This window comes from Durio zibethinus, chromosome 28 (genome assembly GCF_047325235.1).
Source record: "Durio zibethinus cultivar Kanyao isolate XHJ-2024 chromosome 28, ASM4732523v1, whole genome shotgun sequence".
Classification (NCBI taxonomy): domain Eukaryota; kingdom Viridiplantae; phylum Streptophyta; class Magnoliopsida; order Malvales; family Malvaceae; genus Durio; species Durio zibethinus.
In genome coordinates this window covers 11,748,642-11,765,324 of record NC_143189.1, presented here as the reverse complement: position 1 = coordinate 11,765,324, position 16,683 = coordinate 11,748,642, and the positions used below count along the sequence as shown (strand labels likewise).

The 16,683-nt window shown below is 31.2% G+C and overlaps 2 protein-coding genes across 3 annotated transcripts; one reads left to right on the top strand and one right to left on the bottom strand.

Annotated features, from left to right (window-relative positions):
• The first annotated feature begins 288 nt into the window (after positions 1 to 288).
• On the top strand, positions 289 to 10,479 carry LOC111280960 (Rubredoxin-like superfamily protein). Of its 2 annotated transcripts, XM_089756855.1 has the most exons (7): positions 289 to 658; positions 902 to 987; positions 1,223 to 1,276; positions 3,167 to 3,233; positions 3,365 to 3,444; positions 9,914 to 10,007; positions 10,110 to 10,479. In XM_089756855.1, the coding sequence occupies exons 1-6, from the start codon at positions 508 to 510 to the stop codon at positions 9,962 to 9,964; spliced, it is 489 nt and encodes a 162-aa protein (XP_089612981.1). In that variant the 5' UTR covers positions 289 to 507; the 3' UTR covers positions 9,965 to 10,007; positions 10,110 to 10,479. The 2 variants fall into 2 exon arrangements, with proteins under 2 accessions (XP_089612981.1, XP_022724250.1); XM_022868515.2 differs by lacking the exons at positions 9,914 to 10,007; positions 10,110 to 10,479 and adding an exon at positions 4,221 to 4,579 and having other exon boundaries at positions 298 to 658.
• Positions 10,480 to 12,455: 1,976 nt separating this feature from the next.
• LOC111280336 (uncharacterized) lies at positions 12,456 to 16,390 on the bottom strand. Its single transcript, XM_089757085.1, has 8 exons — positions 16,325 to 16,390; positions 14,844 to 15,433; positions 14,740 to 14,746; positions 13,727 to 14,379; positions 13,519 to 13,593; positions 12,858 to 13,038; positions 12,686 to 12,784; positions 12,456 to 12,476 (listed from the first exon to the last, which is right to left on the bottom strand). The coding sequence occupies exons 1-8, from the start codon at positions 16,388 to 16,390 to the stop codon at positions 12,456 to 12,458; spliced, it is 1,692 nt and encodes a 563-aa protein (XP_089613211.1).
• Positions 16,391 to 16,683: the final 293 nt, after the last annotated feature.

Genomic DNA, 16,683 nt, shown 5'->3' with positions numbered 1-16,683 from the left:
AGCTTAATCAATTTTGGGTCTTTGTGTCGGAAATTATATTGAACCCAATTAATTTAAATCTCAAACCAAACGGATTGTCTACAATAACATATAAAAATAAAATAAATTAGATTTAGAAAACCATTAAATTAAATTAAATCAATAAAATTTAATTATAATCGAATCGATTTTAAAAAAATTAATTAAAATCTAAATCAAAATTTAAAATTTATGATATTATAATTGATAAAAAAATCAAATAAGGACAGAAATGAAAACCCAAAATTTCCACAAAGCTCGCACTTGTAACAAAATTGACAAGTGCCAAAGTGACCCAAAGAAACCAACAGTGAACCCCATCATCCGCCGCCTCGCCTATCTTGGAAACCTCATTTCCCAAAATTTCCCATTTTTTGTACTGAAAAACAAAAAGAGAGAAACAAAAAAAAAAAAGGGCAATCGCTAGCCAGAAGGCGGGGCGTGACCTGAGATCAGAAAAAAAAACCTAAAGTCTTTGAATTCAGAAATATGTGGAGAAGGCTACTAAATTCACAGCTCAAAACCCTAGCCACAGCTCGATGCCGATCAGCTTGTAAAACGGCCCCACTTCGATTCAAATCTCTCATTTCTCCATCGCCTTCCGCTTCTCTCCTCAGTCGCCACTTCTCCTCGGAGTCAGGTAACCCTAATTTCCTGAAATCCTCGTCAACGAGTCATTTTGATTTCAAGCTTTGCATCCATTAGATAGCCTTTTAAATATTCATTAACTTCTATATGAATATTTTAGATCATTGGTTAATGTTCTTCGAAATTATTAAAGGAGATTAAAGTTAAATTTAATTTTGTTGGAAATTAATATTGTTCGTTGGCATAGCCGATATTGGTTCTTTATTTTTGTTGTGGACTGGTTTGGCTTGTGTAGTGGATACTGCTGTAAAGAAGAGGGTTGAGAATGTAATGCCTATCGCCACTGGTCATGAGCGCGAGGAGCTTGAAGTTGAGCTTGAGGTGATTTTTCCTCTTCCGCCGTCTCTCTGTTTGGTTTTAAAACGTGAGAACTTTCTTGTGATGTTATTGTTCTTCGATTGAAGATTTCAATTGTCGACTATATTGTTCTATGCGCTATGGCTAAATGATTTCAATTGTCGGCTATATTGTTCTATGCGTTATGGCTAAATCTCATTTAGTTTATGGGCTGGTGCTTTCTCATTCTGATATTTCTTTTTTGCTTTATTTTATTTAGGGAAAGAAAATCCTTGAAGATTTTAACAATCCTGTTGGTCCTTTTGGCACAAAGGTTAGTACGGTTTGCAATGTCTTTCATAGTCTATTACAATTGGAGAACTCATATCTGACCACGTGTTTATCATCTTATATGGAAGCAAAGATAGATGGTGTCTGACCCTTTTATTTTTTTGTTAAAAATTTACCATGTTTTTCTTGCATTCATTCCTTTTTCTGTTTGTATGGCTTCAAGTGCTTGGATTTTTTTTGCACTTCTATTTAAATGATTTTCATTTTTCCTGATGTTGATATATCCTGTAACTATTATTATCCTTAGATTGTCAATTTGATGTTTCATAATGTAACTAAAAATGTATACCAAAAGGTGTTACCAGGTGCATTATTTGGTAATGTTTCCACATCTCTCTTCAATGTTATTAACTAGTTGGAATTGCCCAGTGATTTGTTCCTGTTTTTTGTTAGCATTTGTGTTATCTTTTGGCTTTTAATTCATTTTTGGATTCAAGTAAAGAATATTCCCAACTTTTGATATAACTTAAACAAGTTCTTAGGTTTACTTTTCCTCAAGTAAGGGGTTCTTTTTTCTTTCTTTCTTTCTTTCTTTCTTCAGCATGTCCTCTCATCGGTGCCCAGTGGGCTTCTGGTCACTAGTACACTAGGCCTGATGGGAAGGGCATGTTCAATTGTGAACCTTCACCCTCCATTGAGAGGTAACAATTCATTTGCCAAACCCATGCTGTTAAATATTATATTTTTCAACAACTTTAATATGGTTGGTTTAATTTTGCTTCCTTAGTCATAGTTCTACCACTTCTTGGAAATACTAGAATATTATAGATATAATACATGGTGGAGAAAGAAAATTTGTTTCTATACTCAATGCGTTGTTTTCTGAATGTGTTAAATTTGTTTTGAACGCAATTTTTTTCTTCTATATTGATTTACTTCAATGTTTATCCATTTATGTTGAATCATGGCTAACTGATAATCTTCTTTTGTAAATTTATTGTTTTGAGTTTGGACCTCTATTTTATGGTGATAACCTAAGAAGCACAGACAAACGGGAAACCCCTGCGTACTGGTGTCGTATTGGTGTCTGGCATGGACACACCATCGACATGGCCAAATACTTACGGGACACATGGTCTTGACATGGTCAAGACACATTGGACGCAGACAGACGGACATGGGATGAAAATTTTTTTTCCTAAATATTTCTCTGAACAGAGAATCATAAAGCCCACACCAAAAATTAATCCATCTCTGATCAATTAAGAGAACACTAAGTCAGGCAGCTACAATCAAATCCCAAAACCAAACAAAAAAAGAAGTAAATTTCTCACTCAATAATCTGTTGAATTCCTGAGAGTGATGACACTAAGGCAGGAGGCAGGAAGCAACTTAGACAACCACAAATCTAGACCATCCAAAAAAGAGTCAGAGTTAGTGAAATGATGGCAGAGGAGGGGCGGAAGCATTCGGTAGGACGAAAATTGGAGAAAAAATAGAGTGAGAGAAAGGATCTGCGAGTAAGGAGATATTTAAATCTCAAAAATAATTTTACTTAATATTTAGTACTTATTTAAATCTAAAACAAATTACTTAATATTAATATATAATATGTTTACATTAATAGTTATGAAAAGTATTAATATTTAGATTTATATCCCATAATTTTACATAAAAAATATATAAAAATAATTTTTTTGCCATGTCTTTCTGTGTCCGTGTTCTTATTTTTTAAAAATTGCAGTGTCATCGAGTCTGTGTTGTGTTGTACTTGTATTACTTGTCTGTGTCCATGCTTCATAGGTGATAACATGGTTTTTTCTCTTTCTTTTTTTTTGTGTGTTGGAAACCAGAAATATTGACCTTTATGAAATCATAAGGGTGATGTCATTACTTGACTTTTGATGCTAGAAGTGATTTTATCTGCTTGTAGGAAGCCCCTGCTGTTATCAAGTCCTACTATGATAAGAGAATAGTTGGATGCCCAGGTGGTGAAGGGGGTATGTTTCTTTCATCAATTCTCTGTTTCTGCTCTTCTAAGCACTAAGTATGCTTTTTCTTGATTTGTACAAAATTGAGTCATTCTGCTTGAACTAATACTAGAGCTTATTTGACTATTTAAAAACTGCAGAGGATGAGCATGATGTTGTCTGGTTTTGGCTGGAGAAAGGCAAGCCACATGAGTGCCCAGTTTGCTCACAGTATTTTGTGGTAAGTAGATATCTTGAAATAGAAAACATTCATTCCTTATTTCCTAATGTTGAGTAGATGTATTTGAGCTCACATCTAAATGTCAATTTCTTTGCGTTCATTGGATCCGAATCCAGTTTAGATATTTCTGTTAGCCCACACATGGATTCACCTAAAACTCTGAAGATTTGAGTTAATTGTTAATGATCTGGGGTGTTTTGGAACAAATAAACAGTGTTAGTTTATTCCCAGGCAAGCCTTGTGGGCTCTAGTCAACAGCCTGATTGACCAACCAGTTTATGCAATAAATAGCTTACTTACATGGATGTTACATTGGTCATCTTGGTTCTGATTACTTCGTCTGTAACTCTGTAAATGTGATCAGGGAATGCTACTAACAATCATCTATCAGATTCAGCTGCAAATGTTGAGCTATAAGATATTTTATAATTTTTCTACACCTTCCCTGAAGGACATAATTGAAACTACAATGACATTGCTGTCTGTATTGATTTTTACTGCCCAAAGACCAAGGTCTGATTTTGAGTTCTACATGAATAGATTTAAGGTTGGGGACATAATGCCATGACTAAAATGAGTCGTGCGGACTTTAAGGTTGACAGACAGTTCATCCCATACCCTTAGGCTACTGCCCTGTGATTCAAGTATATAACATGAATGAAGTCGCATACAGCCTATATATATATATATATATATATTTAACCTATACAGAAGTACTACTCGGTTGTTTCCAGCATTTTAGGATTTTCTTAATTATTTGTGTTGATGTTTGGCAGCTGGAAGTTGTGGGCTCTGGAGGACCTCCAGATGGACATGGTGACGAAAATGATCATCATTAGTTGCCCCTTTCAGTTTTTCCTATTGGAATAAAATTGGAGTAAGATGGAATGATGTCCGGTATACAGTGCACCTTCGAATGTTAAAAAAAGTTTTATGTCATGTTTGGTTTTTAGTTGGCCCTCGGCTACTGTGGCTGATGCACTGGAAACATTTGAGATGGTATCGCCTTTTTTTTTTTTTTTTGGTGGTACTTTTAGACACAGGGTGGTCATATTTTTGAACTATGGATCTTTTTAGGTTTAAATTCAAAGCGTTGCCAAATAATATATGGCTACCTTTCCATTCTTTCATGAAACATCCTGGTGTTAAAGTTTTGAAGGAACCTTATTAACTTAGAACACTACCAGTTTCAGTTTGTATTTTATTTTAATTAGCTGGTTTAGTCAACCAAAGATCTCACAGTATTACCCATGATATTTCGACGGTTAGTTCAATCTTCAAATTCCCTTTTGACAGTTTGGAATAGGGACTTTTCCTTTCCTGCAGAGGAGGTAGGTTTGAGTGTCATTGCACAACATTTTAGTACATGCTCAGATGTCATCAGGCTCAAAATTATATTTTAGATATTAACTAATAATATTAATTCATCTAGATATTGAGCGATGAAAGAAAGAGGAAGAAATTGTTTCTTCTATCAAACAACTCGAGGCTTTTTTAAATTCTTTCCCATTTTTCTTCTCCTATAGAAACAGTCTAAAAACTAAGGAGGTAACTAACACACTTTCTTGATCATCTTTTGAAAAACTAAGGAGGTAACTAACACACTTTCTTGATCATCTTTTCCTCTTAATTTTTTTTATTAAGTAGCATACACAATTTCCAGCTAAAAACAACAAATCGAAGCCAAAAAGACGGACAGGGCGAAAATGAAAAGTCAAGAAAGTGATATATATACTTGGACGGTTGGACCCAATATATATATATATATATATATATATATATATATATATATCGTTTACATATAAAAGTGTCAATTTTAAAAATATTAATAGTAATCAATTTAAATATTTTTATAATTTTTTAAATTAGTAAATTTATCCTTAAATATTTAATTTTTATTAATTTATTTAAATTTAATTTAAATCAACTAAAATTAAAAATAGAGTTTATATGAAATTAAACTACTTAACATTTTAAAAATTTAATTCAAAACTTGTTAAAAGTGATAAACTAGAATAACCTTAGTAAATTTTTTTATAAATTTTAATTTAAATAAAATTTTTATTATTAGACTCCTTTTTTTATATACTTAGACTAAAAAATGCTAAGAATAATTGACTAAAATACCATTAATGAAATTTTAATTTAAAAAATATTAAAAGTGATTGATTAAAATATCATTAATAAAATTTTAAAAAATTTAAATTTAAATGACTTTATTTCTATTATTAGTTGTCATTTTCACAAATAGAATGACTTTTCACATTAAATGAAAATACAAATAAAACGACATCAAAGCTTGATGGGCGTAGGAATAAAATAATTATAGGTAATTTGTTTCTTTAGTTGTTGTAAAAACAATTGTCTATGTAATTTATGTTGATATATAAATTCATTAAAAATAATCATAATTAAGTCATTTAAGCATATTTGTATTTTTTTAATTTTTTGTTTTAATATATTAATTATATATATGTTAATGATTTTATTATTTATATGTTTTATAACTTGATTATCTGATTATTAATAACATAATTAAACCTTTTTATTCTCTTGAAATAATTCTTTAATATATCATTCTTATAGTTTAGTTTGATCTCTATAATTAATTTTTTTTTTGTATTTTTTTCTCTAGAATTTTTTAATTCTTATTCACATTAACAAAAACTATTATCAAATCAAATGTAAATCAATTGCACGCACTCCACTAACAATTAGTATTATTTGATTCATTGAACACTTTAATTAGACTTCTCACCTATAGAATTAGACGACTTAGGAGGTGATCGAGTTACTAGTAGTTTAGAATTGAATACCGTCCAATTATCATAAGAAATTTTCACCTAAATTAAAACAATAATTGATTTAATTTTCTCTCAACTTTATCTTAATATGCATACATATATGATTCATTTATATTTCAAAATTATTTAACATTTTTCAATTGTATTAAATTACTCGCTTTTATTAAGTCAATCAGGTGGTTGAATGATCTAATATGAATTATTTTTTAAAAAAAATTATCAAGTAAAGTAAAAATAATTGATCTTTTTGAATTCTTTCAATGTGTGACAAAATTCATTATAACTATCATTTCATTGTATTTATACCAAAGTTACATTCATTCATCAAAATTTATATTGTTAATGCAAGAAATAAAATCAGTATAAATTGTATAGGTATTACATAAGAAGTTCGTTATCTTATAATTTAGAATTTCTAAAGAAAACATGACAAATATCAAGGTTAGGAATTTATTTTATTTTTATTTTTTAAAATTATGTATTTTAATATTTGTATATAATAAAAATTTTAAATAAAAAAAAATTAAGCTTTCAATTGATATAATGTATAATTACATTCAATTTATGGAAGCACCAATAAAATATTATTCTAAGCAGAAAAATGAGATGAAAGATTGGTTGGTTATATGCACATACCTCCATCTTCTCCCTATAACAAAGAAATTTAGTGCTATATAATATTTCAATGAAAAATATGCATCTATTGATTTCACAATTTTTAGGATTAATATAAAATTCTTTTATGTGAAAAAATATTATATACTCCGTTATTTTTTTTTCTTTATGTTAGTTAAAGAATATTTAATGTTGTATCAAAATTTTTAAGGTTACCATATTAGGTAATATTTGTTTAGAAGAATTGAAATTCATCAAATTAATTATCAATATTACATTTAATAGAAAATATTATTATAAATTATAATTTAACTAAATTTAAAAGTGATTTAAATGGCATTCATTAGCAAAATTCATTTAATAAATCTTTATTTAATTGTTTATTTAGAATTTCAATCATTTAGAATTTTGACTTTTCCTAATTTCAAGTTGGATTTTAGATTTAGGATCATCGATCAATTAAGTTTTTTTTTTTTTTTTGCTCAGCAATAAAATGTATAATTACTTTCAATTGATGGAAGCACCAATAGAAGATTATTTTAAAAAGAAAAATGAGATGAAAGAATGATTGGTTATGCATACCTCCATCTTCTCTCTATAACAATGAAAGTTAGTATGATATGATGTTTTAATGAAAAATATGCAAATATATTGGTTTCAAATTTTTTAGAATTAATATGAAATTCTTTTTATTTGGAAAAAAATTATATGCTCTTTCATTTTTTTCATTTATATCAGTTAAAGAATATTCATTGTTGTATCAAAATTTTTAAGGTTACCATTTTAGGTAATATTTGTTTAGAATAATTGAAATTCATCAAATTAACTATCAATATTACATCTAATATAAAATGTTATTATAAATTAAAATTTAACTAAATTTAAAAGTGATTTAAAGGCATTTATTAGCAAAATTTATTTGATAAATCTTTATTTAATTTTTTTTTAGAATTTCAATAATTTTGAATTTTGACTTTTCATAATTTCAAGTTAGATTTTAGACTTAGGATTGGTGATCAATTAAAAAAAAAAATTTTGGCTTAGTTACCAATTAAGTTGAGTTAAGTTCTATCATCTACTTTTATTTATAGTGTACTCAATTATTCACTTATGCAACTTAGAAATTTTGACTTAATAATTTGTGCATGCTTCTTTTGTTTAAAAAGTTGGATTCAAATCGTCCTAAATCCAAATAAAAATGAGTATTTTCAATTACTTGTAATTATAATTCCACTTAAAAAATACTCTTAAAATTAATTAACTAATTCAACCATAAAGACAATAAAAATAAGAAATTAAAGGTAAAGGGAAAAAACTTAAATAAGAAACTTTTAAATTGTTATGGAAGATAAAAAAGAGATATTGAATTTTGATTGGGTTACTATTTCAATTCGCGTTATAGTTATGTTCAATCATTTCAAGTTTTAAATAACTATTAAGTTGTTAACTTTAAAATCAATTGAAATCAAATCAAGTTAGTTTATTTTATAATTATGTGTATTATATTATTTTTAATGAAATTTAAATTTAAAATGAGTAAAAAAATTATTTGTACTCAAATTGAGTTTTGAATTATTTCAAGTTTGACTTGATTAATTTATGTTATTTTGGCTATACTTTTATGACACTAGTAATAAATTTTAAAATTAAATGAGAACACAACACAATGAATAAATTAAGTGTAAAAGTGATAGAGATATTAATAATAATTCTAGAAAAAAATCCTACTAATAATAATTCTAGAAGAAAATCTTTATGTCCAAGTCTTGCAGAGATTAAAGGATATATTTCTTTTTAAAGATTTTGAAATTCGTATTATAGAAGTGTTAATTTAGATCAATGAGTTTGTAATCGTTCATTTGTTAACAAGTTGATACTATTAGAGTTGAGGGAAACAATTCAAATATTTCATTTGAAAGAGATATATAGTGTATACTCATTCAAAAAAACATTATAGAGTTAAACATTATTTGAGTCATTATGACCCCTTACAATATACTTTACTCTTTCAAATGGAGAAGTTAATTGACATCAAAATATTAAAAAAAATCATTTTGAATGATGATAATAAGAATGAAGCAACAATTAGAAATATACTCTCTTTTTGTTTAGTAGAAGAAGATTTTATGAAAAATGTGAAGGTAATTATTGTGAATTTAATAATTTTTTAAAATTATTGTCTATTTAATTTTTATAAATTTTATTTAGTAAATTTGTTCTCATTACTTTTATCATATATATAATAGAATTTTTACCCAAAATTATATACTTAAATATATAAATATAAGACAAAGTTTATTAGTTCAATTGATGATAGAACACTTCAAAAATTTTAAACTTTTATAGCAATTGTATTTCGCTAATAGGTATGAAAACAAATACCAATAATTCAATCAAATCATCAATAAAACTTATTTAATATGTAATATTTTACCATGAACTAAAATTTTTTAAAAATATCTTTAAAATGTTGACTTAATTTATATTGTATATATTTATTTAATTTAGTTTTAATATTTGCATTATTATAAAAAGTTATAATTTTAACATATTATTACGTATTAAACTACTAATAATAAATTAAAACCATTTACTCATTCTTTTCATGTCATTTGTGCATCTTCTTTCTCTATCTTACAAATTATATCATTTAGCATATATTATGGCTATTTTATTTTTAGATATATATAAATCAATGATAATATAATAGTATATAATTAATAACTTAATAATTAATCATTGAAAGCTTAAATATAATTAGTATAACTTAGCAATAATCATCACACTACAAACAATTTTTCATATACTGATTCTTGGTTATACTGACGATCAAATTTCATCAGTAAAAGAGCCTATTACTGACAGATTATTAATATCGTAAGAATATACTATACTTATACCAATACTTTATTTAACCGTCGGTATAAATAAACTTTTTTTTATGAATATGACTATCCGTTAATATAAATATGTTATATACTGACGGTTATTAACATAACCGATATTATTGTTTAGTCAACCGAACTGATCCTCTTATAATATTATTGCAGGTGATGATGTTGTCCCCTACAAATGTGGAGAAAAATCTGCCCATTCCTTGAATATAGCAATATTTTGGAACCTCACCTTTAAAAAATATGAAGCGTAACTATTTAGGCTTTTACAATAACTGTTAGTCTGTAATTAGCTCATTGTTAATTGACAAACCATGCACCATTCTAAGTTTTGGTTAATTTGGCTGTGCAGGATTGGTCGTTACACCGTCCCTAAGGAGATGGCTGAGGTCTGCAATTGGCTTACAGCAAGGCTGGGGCTTGAGGGATTCCGCTAAATGTAGCACAGCATCAGTTTATAGTTGGAGCTAATGGAAGAAGAAAGAACAGGGAAACAACAATGGCGAAAAAAGATAGAAAAGTGCTTATGTACAAGTAGGTAGTGAACAAAATGGGTTGTTGGGCATATGGTATAGTTGAATTAGCCCTCTTGAATCCCTTTTTGTGTTTTGCCCTGTCCTTATAATAAAGTCTTGGATTTGTTTTTCATTTTAAATGTAGGATGTAGATTGTAATAGCCTAGTCTATTGTACTTTCATAGCATTTTGGTATTAGTTAACGGGATATTTAAAACTAGTGGCTTTTGGCTTCTATCTTCATTTGTTTTCCTGTCTTGATTGCTTGTCAGCATTCATGGAAGCTGTGTCTAGTAATTATGAAATCAGTTTCTGGTGTTATCCTTGTCGAATGATTTATAAAAATGGAGGCTTCTTCATGTTGTTCAGAACTATGTGACAATAGGAACTGAGTTGCAAGATATCACAGACCATAAGAAGAGCATCTGTCTGATCTACACATCCCTGTTGATTTTTCTGGACTTTTCCAATCAAAAGTTGCTGGAGAATAGAGGAGAAAGATAGGGTTTGCTTGATAAATTTTGCGAGAAAGGGAGTAGATGTCCATATACAGAAAAAAAAAAAAAATAGCAATCAATAGAAAGTACCAGCATTGCTGTTACCATGTTTCTTAAAGGGGGAGTAGACCAGAAGTAAAAGAATCATCCTGACCACCAAGTAAAGCGCACTGACCAGATTCTAAGATATTGATGGATTCAGTTCTTTAAATTATTTGAAACCTATAAATCATTTTACAATTTGTAATTACATGCATTATTTCATCAAATACCTGCAACAATAAATAACCAGAGAAGGCCAAGAACCATCATCTCTGTCAGCATTGAAACTCATAGCCCTGTTTGCAATGTAAAGGGCTATGCTTAGCTGCAAATTGAAGCAGTTTCTAGGCATGTCAATGAGAAAAGCAGTAAAATCTTGATCAGGCACTTAGCTCTCTCTAAGAAGCCTATATTCTACCAATTACTTGCGGAGTCCATTCAAATAACAAAATTTTAACTTAACCCCATTCACTTGTCATGACTGCTACCATGATGATCATTTTCGGTTTGATTAATATGGTCTTCAGAGTTACAGTATGGTGTAAGAAGAGGGAAAGAAGGCACAGCCTGAAAAATAAGTTTACGGCCACTTTGCAGACCTGGTGTAGAATTTGAACCTAACTTATATGATTGAAGCTGTGGAGGAGACACGTTTCTGATTAGGTGAGCCAGCTTTCACTATGTTGGTGGGGTTCGAATTTTCCATGAGGATTTCGGGCGAACCATCTCCCATTATGTCACAGAGTGCACTTGTAGAATCCAATTCACGCGACACATTGCTCACACATCCTTGTGTACGACTCAAGGCAGAAGAGCACCAATGAAGGTAACCAGGTGACAACTGTAAGCCACTTCCCTTTTGTGATTGAGCCTGTGAGTCATTTGGACAGTCCCCCAAATTAGGTGATGTCAAAGAAGGCACTGCTCTTGAGTGAGAATGTGACAATGGGGTGGGATGGCTTATGTCGACAAGTTCTTCCCATGTTGGTGAGAACTGATTTGCTGTCCCAACCTTGATGCTACCGGACATAATCTCTGCTGTATTCAGCTTCTCATGAGATAGATTCTTCAATTTTTTCTCTCTCTGGAATATTGGTTCTGTAGTTTCAGCATAGTGTAGTAAGTTAGCAATTAGAAAAAGGTGCATATAAGACAAGCGTGCAAGCATGACATTAAGGTGTCAGCTCCTCACATACTTGTCATCAATTGAACAATATCTGGTATAATTCCGTAAATTAGAACTTTTGCACATTTGTTTGTAATGTAACAAAAATCAAAATTGATTCAACAATCGAATCAAGAAAAATAAGTACTTAAAGTTCACTGTGTTGGTGGGATTGGAGGAGACACCCCAAAAGCCTATTAGAAAGTGATCAAGGGAATCCATTTTCTCCATCTCAATACATAATGATCCTGATTTGGTTTAAACTGCTATGTGCTTATCAACCAACTAAGGTTCATGAAAATTACTTCATTGCCTGAAGGCAATCTCTGATCAAAAAATTGAAGAGGAAGAGATTAGAAATAACCTGACTTCTTGCCAAAAGAATTTTCACAATCCTCACAACGGCATCCATCAGAGCATCCAACTTTAGCCTAAAATAAGGGAGAATATTTGTGCAGTCAGAATGATCAGAGGAATCTTCATAACGAAGTCAAACTCCACTTTCCATTCAGAAGAGAAACGGTAGAAGATGACAGCCATATAAAATTTAGTTCTTAAAGCTCCATGCTGCATCAGCTTAGATATGAAATCCGGATAAAAGCAGCCAGAAAGAATAATACAGTTGCCAAACGAAAGGAAAAAAAAAAAAAAGGAAAAACAGATGAATAACTAGCAGCACCACGCATCCAGCTATCAAGTTAAAGCATACCCGAAAGCACTCACAATACTTTTTTAGGCACTTTGACCTCTTGCATTTGCATCCTCTTTTGTGCCTGGCTGAGGAAGGGGTCATCGAGTTTCCATCGTCCTGCAATGTTATCATGTCAAATAATTTGAAATACACAATTTTAATTAAAAAGTAAGATTCTAGAAGGTATTACCGCTACATTTGGAGAATCATTGGCTTGCTTGACAACTGCTGGAGCAAATGCAAGAGGGTTACGCAATTCAATTTGTTGTCGAATATCAAGAACAGTATCCTCATATTCAGGCTTGTTGAAACAGTTTTCACATGCACAATAATCTACACAGTAAATTCCTGCTGCAAAGCACTCGCAATAACTGACAATGACAAAGGACACAGCTGAAACAGACTGCAAATATACCTGCCTCTTTTATCGAAAATATGAAAATGCTATAAAGTCATACACAATGCAATTCGTCCTTAAATTGCCTCCATTCAGAAAGAAAACATTTAATTAATTAATCTCTTTTCCAGTTAGGTCTGTCTGAGTGTCTTGCAGAAACAGAGCAGCGCACTCCAATCTACTCTAGCATCGTAAGTAAGATCATGAGAGGAGTTTGCAGAAAATCCCTGGTTAGATGTTTGAATGGCATTTAAGTGGATGCATCTTGACACGATCTTGTCGACGAGGATATATGTAAAATATGTTGAAAGACTTCAATTTCCTTAAAATATCTATCTTTTTTCTATTTCATTGTGCAAGTCAAATATCAAATAAGCCAATATGTTGTTCAAAAGATGCAAGCTACTACTTTGAAGCTTAACAAGCTGTCTATTCTTATGTCATGTGAACTTACAGTTTCAAACATTTGGACCTCTTGCAATTGCAGAGTTTACAGCCCTCACTCTCGTCTGTGTATGTTTCCCTCTTCCTGAATACAAGAAATCCCAAAGCTAATAAAGCAATGTGAACAATAATAATAATAATAATAATAATAATAATAAAGCAATGTGAAAATGAAAATTAATTTCCAAATTTTTAATAAAAGACTAACGTGGACTTGCCTCTTTCCTTTTGAGCTATCTTGGCATTGGGATGGTTCCTCAACCCTGTCAGCAAATTGCTGACCAGGCATTTTCCCATTACATGAAAGTGTCTGCTGGTCAAAACATGACACTTTCTGAGAATCCCATGGAAGTTCGATATTGTCGGGTAGGTGACCTCCATTGACTACCACAACAGCTTCGCTGCTGTGGTGATCAATAACAACGTGATCACCAACTTCGGTAGCTGATGAGTTGAAGAGACAATTTATGTTCTTCAATAAATTATTGCTCCTCCCAGGTGTACGCTTCTCTTCACTTTGGTAGACAGCCAATTTCTTGCTTGAAATTACATCTGAGCCCACAGATACAGATCCGGCTACATTATTTAATTGCAAAATATGAGATGGAAGCTGAGCTGAGATGGAATGATTTCCACCATTGCCTGTGGAACTAACAGAGTTAGATCCAAGGAAAAAGGCCCGAGCGGCCATGGTCTGACTACAGCAGATTGCCTGAAGGCCCTTAGAGATTCCTTTGGGTTCAATGAGAGATGGAACTGCAGTCCCTGGTCCAGAAGAAGTATGGCAGTTAAAAGCAGCATCACATTTGCAGTCCAATGTAGCCTCAAATTGAAGATGTCTACGGATACCTCGTTGGTGCTGAGATGCCTCCTGTATTTGCATGCAAAAAATGAATTTATAAGTAACAAGTAAAAACAATATAGAATTTCACTCTCTGTACCTTTTTCTAGACTAATAGATAGGAAAAAACTTTTCTGTCTTGTCCCACTAGAAATGAGTCTATTTCTGTCTTTCCCTAGTCATAAAACTAGAGGGGAGAAAAGAGATATGTTTAATATCCCTAAAAATATTTCACAAATACTTGAATTCATCCGTTCCATGCCAGGTTGAGAAAGATGAATCAGAAACGATGGTATTAGAATTTAATAGTAAACTACTGAATTTACCCTGCAAACTAATGAACTACTTTAATCCTACATATATTGCAAGTTTCAATGCTTTTGAAGTCACCTCTTCACTTATAAACATTGCAAAAATTCCAAGAGAAGCTACTATAATGGAAAACTCGATTAACTACATGACTCACACTGTGACATTCATTTTATTTAAATTACTGAAAAGAGAGAAAATCATTTAGCTGACCCACATTATGTTCTAGAAAATCATCAGACTCAACATGATCACAGATGTTTTCAGATGAAAATTCCGAGATCTTATCAGATCTTTCATCTATGCTTTGATCATCAGAAACCTGAACCAAACACAATGATCCTGAAAGCAAGTGTTTTTTGGCGAGATGTGGCAATGTCTGTGCCCCAACCTCTATAATAACATCATTAGTAACATCAACTTTTCCAATGGTCACCTCTGAGGCAGTAAAACAACTTGGTAGTAGAGGTACATCAGTAGCTGACTGCACCAATCTTTCAGCATTTTGTGCTCTGTCGGCTTTCAAAGGATCAGCTAGGCATTCACCAACAAAGTCAGAGGGACTACAAGACTGGAGATGCTTCTGATTGCAAGGTATGGGCGCAGAGTTTGATGGGGAATAACATTTTCCATGAGCTTGTGAACTTGAAGCAGCTATCTCCTCTCTATCGACATGTAAAAATGAATTTTCAATTGACAGCAAGAGTTGTTCAGAGTAAAATGGTTTAAGAGTTAAGACAAAACCTTTTAAGGAAGCTGGTTTCTTGATGCAAGTCTAAATGAGGTGAGCTAAACACTAATGGAGTTGTCGGGAAACTAGACTCAGAAAGCCTTTGTGTATACCGTGATGCCCTGGCTGACTTTATCGGAGAGAGATTATTGAGAAATTTGGAAAAGGGAGATTTCTACAATGGAAAGAAGGGAGGAACAAAGAAAACATCATTTATTTTTTATGTAAACAGGTTAACAGATTTACGTTTAAAATATGAACAAGACGAGGAAGAGCAAAGTGACAAGATTTTGAAGATATCCAAACCATCATGGATCAATGCTGAAAACAAAACAGAACATGTGGTAACTGACTATAAAAGATAAAAAGTAAGCTGTCAAGAAAAGCCTTACACTCTGTTTGATAAAAAAAAAAAAAAACACCTACATAACACCATACTATTTTGTAGCTCAACAGTTAGATTAGAACTTTTCTTTTCTTTCCCCTTTCTTTTCTTCTTACCAAACACAGCCTTAGTAAATTCCAAATAGAACTTGAGGTTTCTTATGAATCAAACAGGACATCAAAATTCTGATAAGCCAAGAAACACCAAAACTTTGCTTTGAAATTGAAACCTACTACTCCCAATGCTTTCATACGTGAAGAACCCACCATAATCAGTTACTAAAAAAATACTCAAATGTAATAAACCCATCAAAGTAAAAATTTCATTAAAAAAAAAGAGAAACATTTAACAATGATTTAGAAAATTTATAATGATCCTTTTCTATCTGAAACCAAATCCTCTGCTTCAGTGAACCTGAGACTAATGAGTAATCAGTTTACTTTAATTATAATTTAAGCAAACGAATATATGGTTAGACAAACACAAAAGAATCAAATTGATCATTTTAAAAGAATCATCTTTGAAGAGAAAATGCATGAAGAGATCGTAACTTGTGCGGATGGAGAGCTAGCAGCGCATGCCTCAACGGAATTTCCATCACTTTTAGGAGATTCCATGTTATTAAGATTTGGAAAATGTTTGCTTTTTCATTGGAGGATTTTCTGGAGAAAGTCATGGAAAAACAATATCCTCTCTATCCACGGTTCTCTCCTTCTCTGCTTTTTAAAATCTTCCTCCGAGCGGGAAGGTCATCCTTTTATTTCAAGAGAAAATGGGTTTTAATATGGGCTTTTGGGTTATTCATTGGCTCATTGCCCATTAGATACTTTCGGGTCGGGATGGAAAGCCCAATAAGGTTTCTCGTTCTCTCTGCTAACCTCTTAAACCCTACTTAAAGCCCTTTTTGACC

Bases quoted from the DNA above. Each gene is read 5' to 3' on its own strand.
- LOC111280960 (XM_022868515.2), top strand. From the start codon at position 508: ATGTGGAGAAGGCTACTAAATTCACAGCTCAAAACCCTAGCCACAGCT. The intron at 988-1,222 runs GTGATTTTTCCT...TATTTTATTTAG, and splicing joins AGCTTGAAGTTGAGCTTGAG to GGAAAGAAAATCCTTGAAGA. The intron at 3,234-3,364 runs GTATGTTTCTTT...TAAAAACTGCAG, and splicing joins ATGCCCAGGTGGTGAAGGGG to AGGATGAGCATGATGTTGTC.
- LOC111280336 (XM_089757085.1), bottom strand. From the start codon at position 16,390: ATGGAATCTCCTAAAAGTGATGGAAATTCCGTTGAGGCATGCGCTGCT. The intron at 15,434-16,324 runs GTTACGATCTCT...CACCTCATTTAG, and splicing joins CTAGCTCTCCATCCGCACAA to ACTTGCATCAAGAAACCAGC. The intron at 13,594-13,726 runs GCAAGTCCACGT...TCTTGTATTCAG, and splicing joins GATAGCTCAAAAGGAAAGAG to GAAGAGGGAAACATACACAG.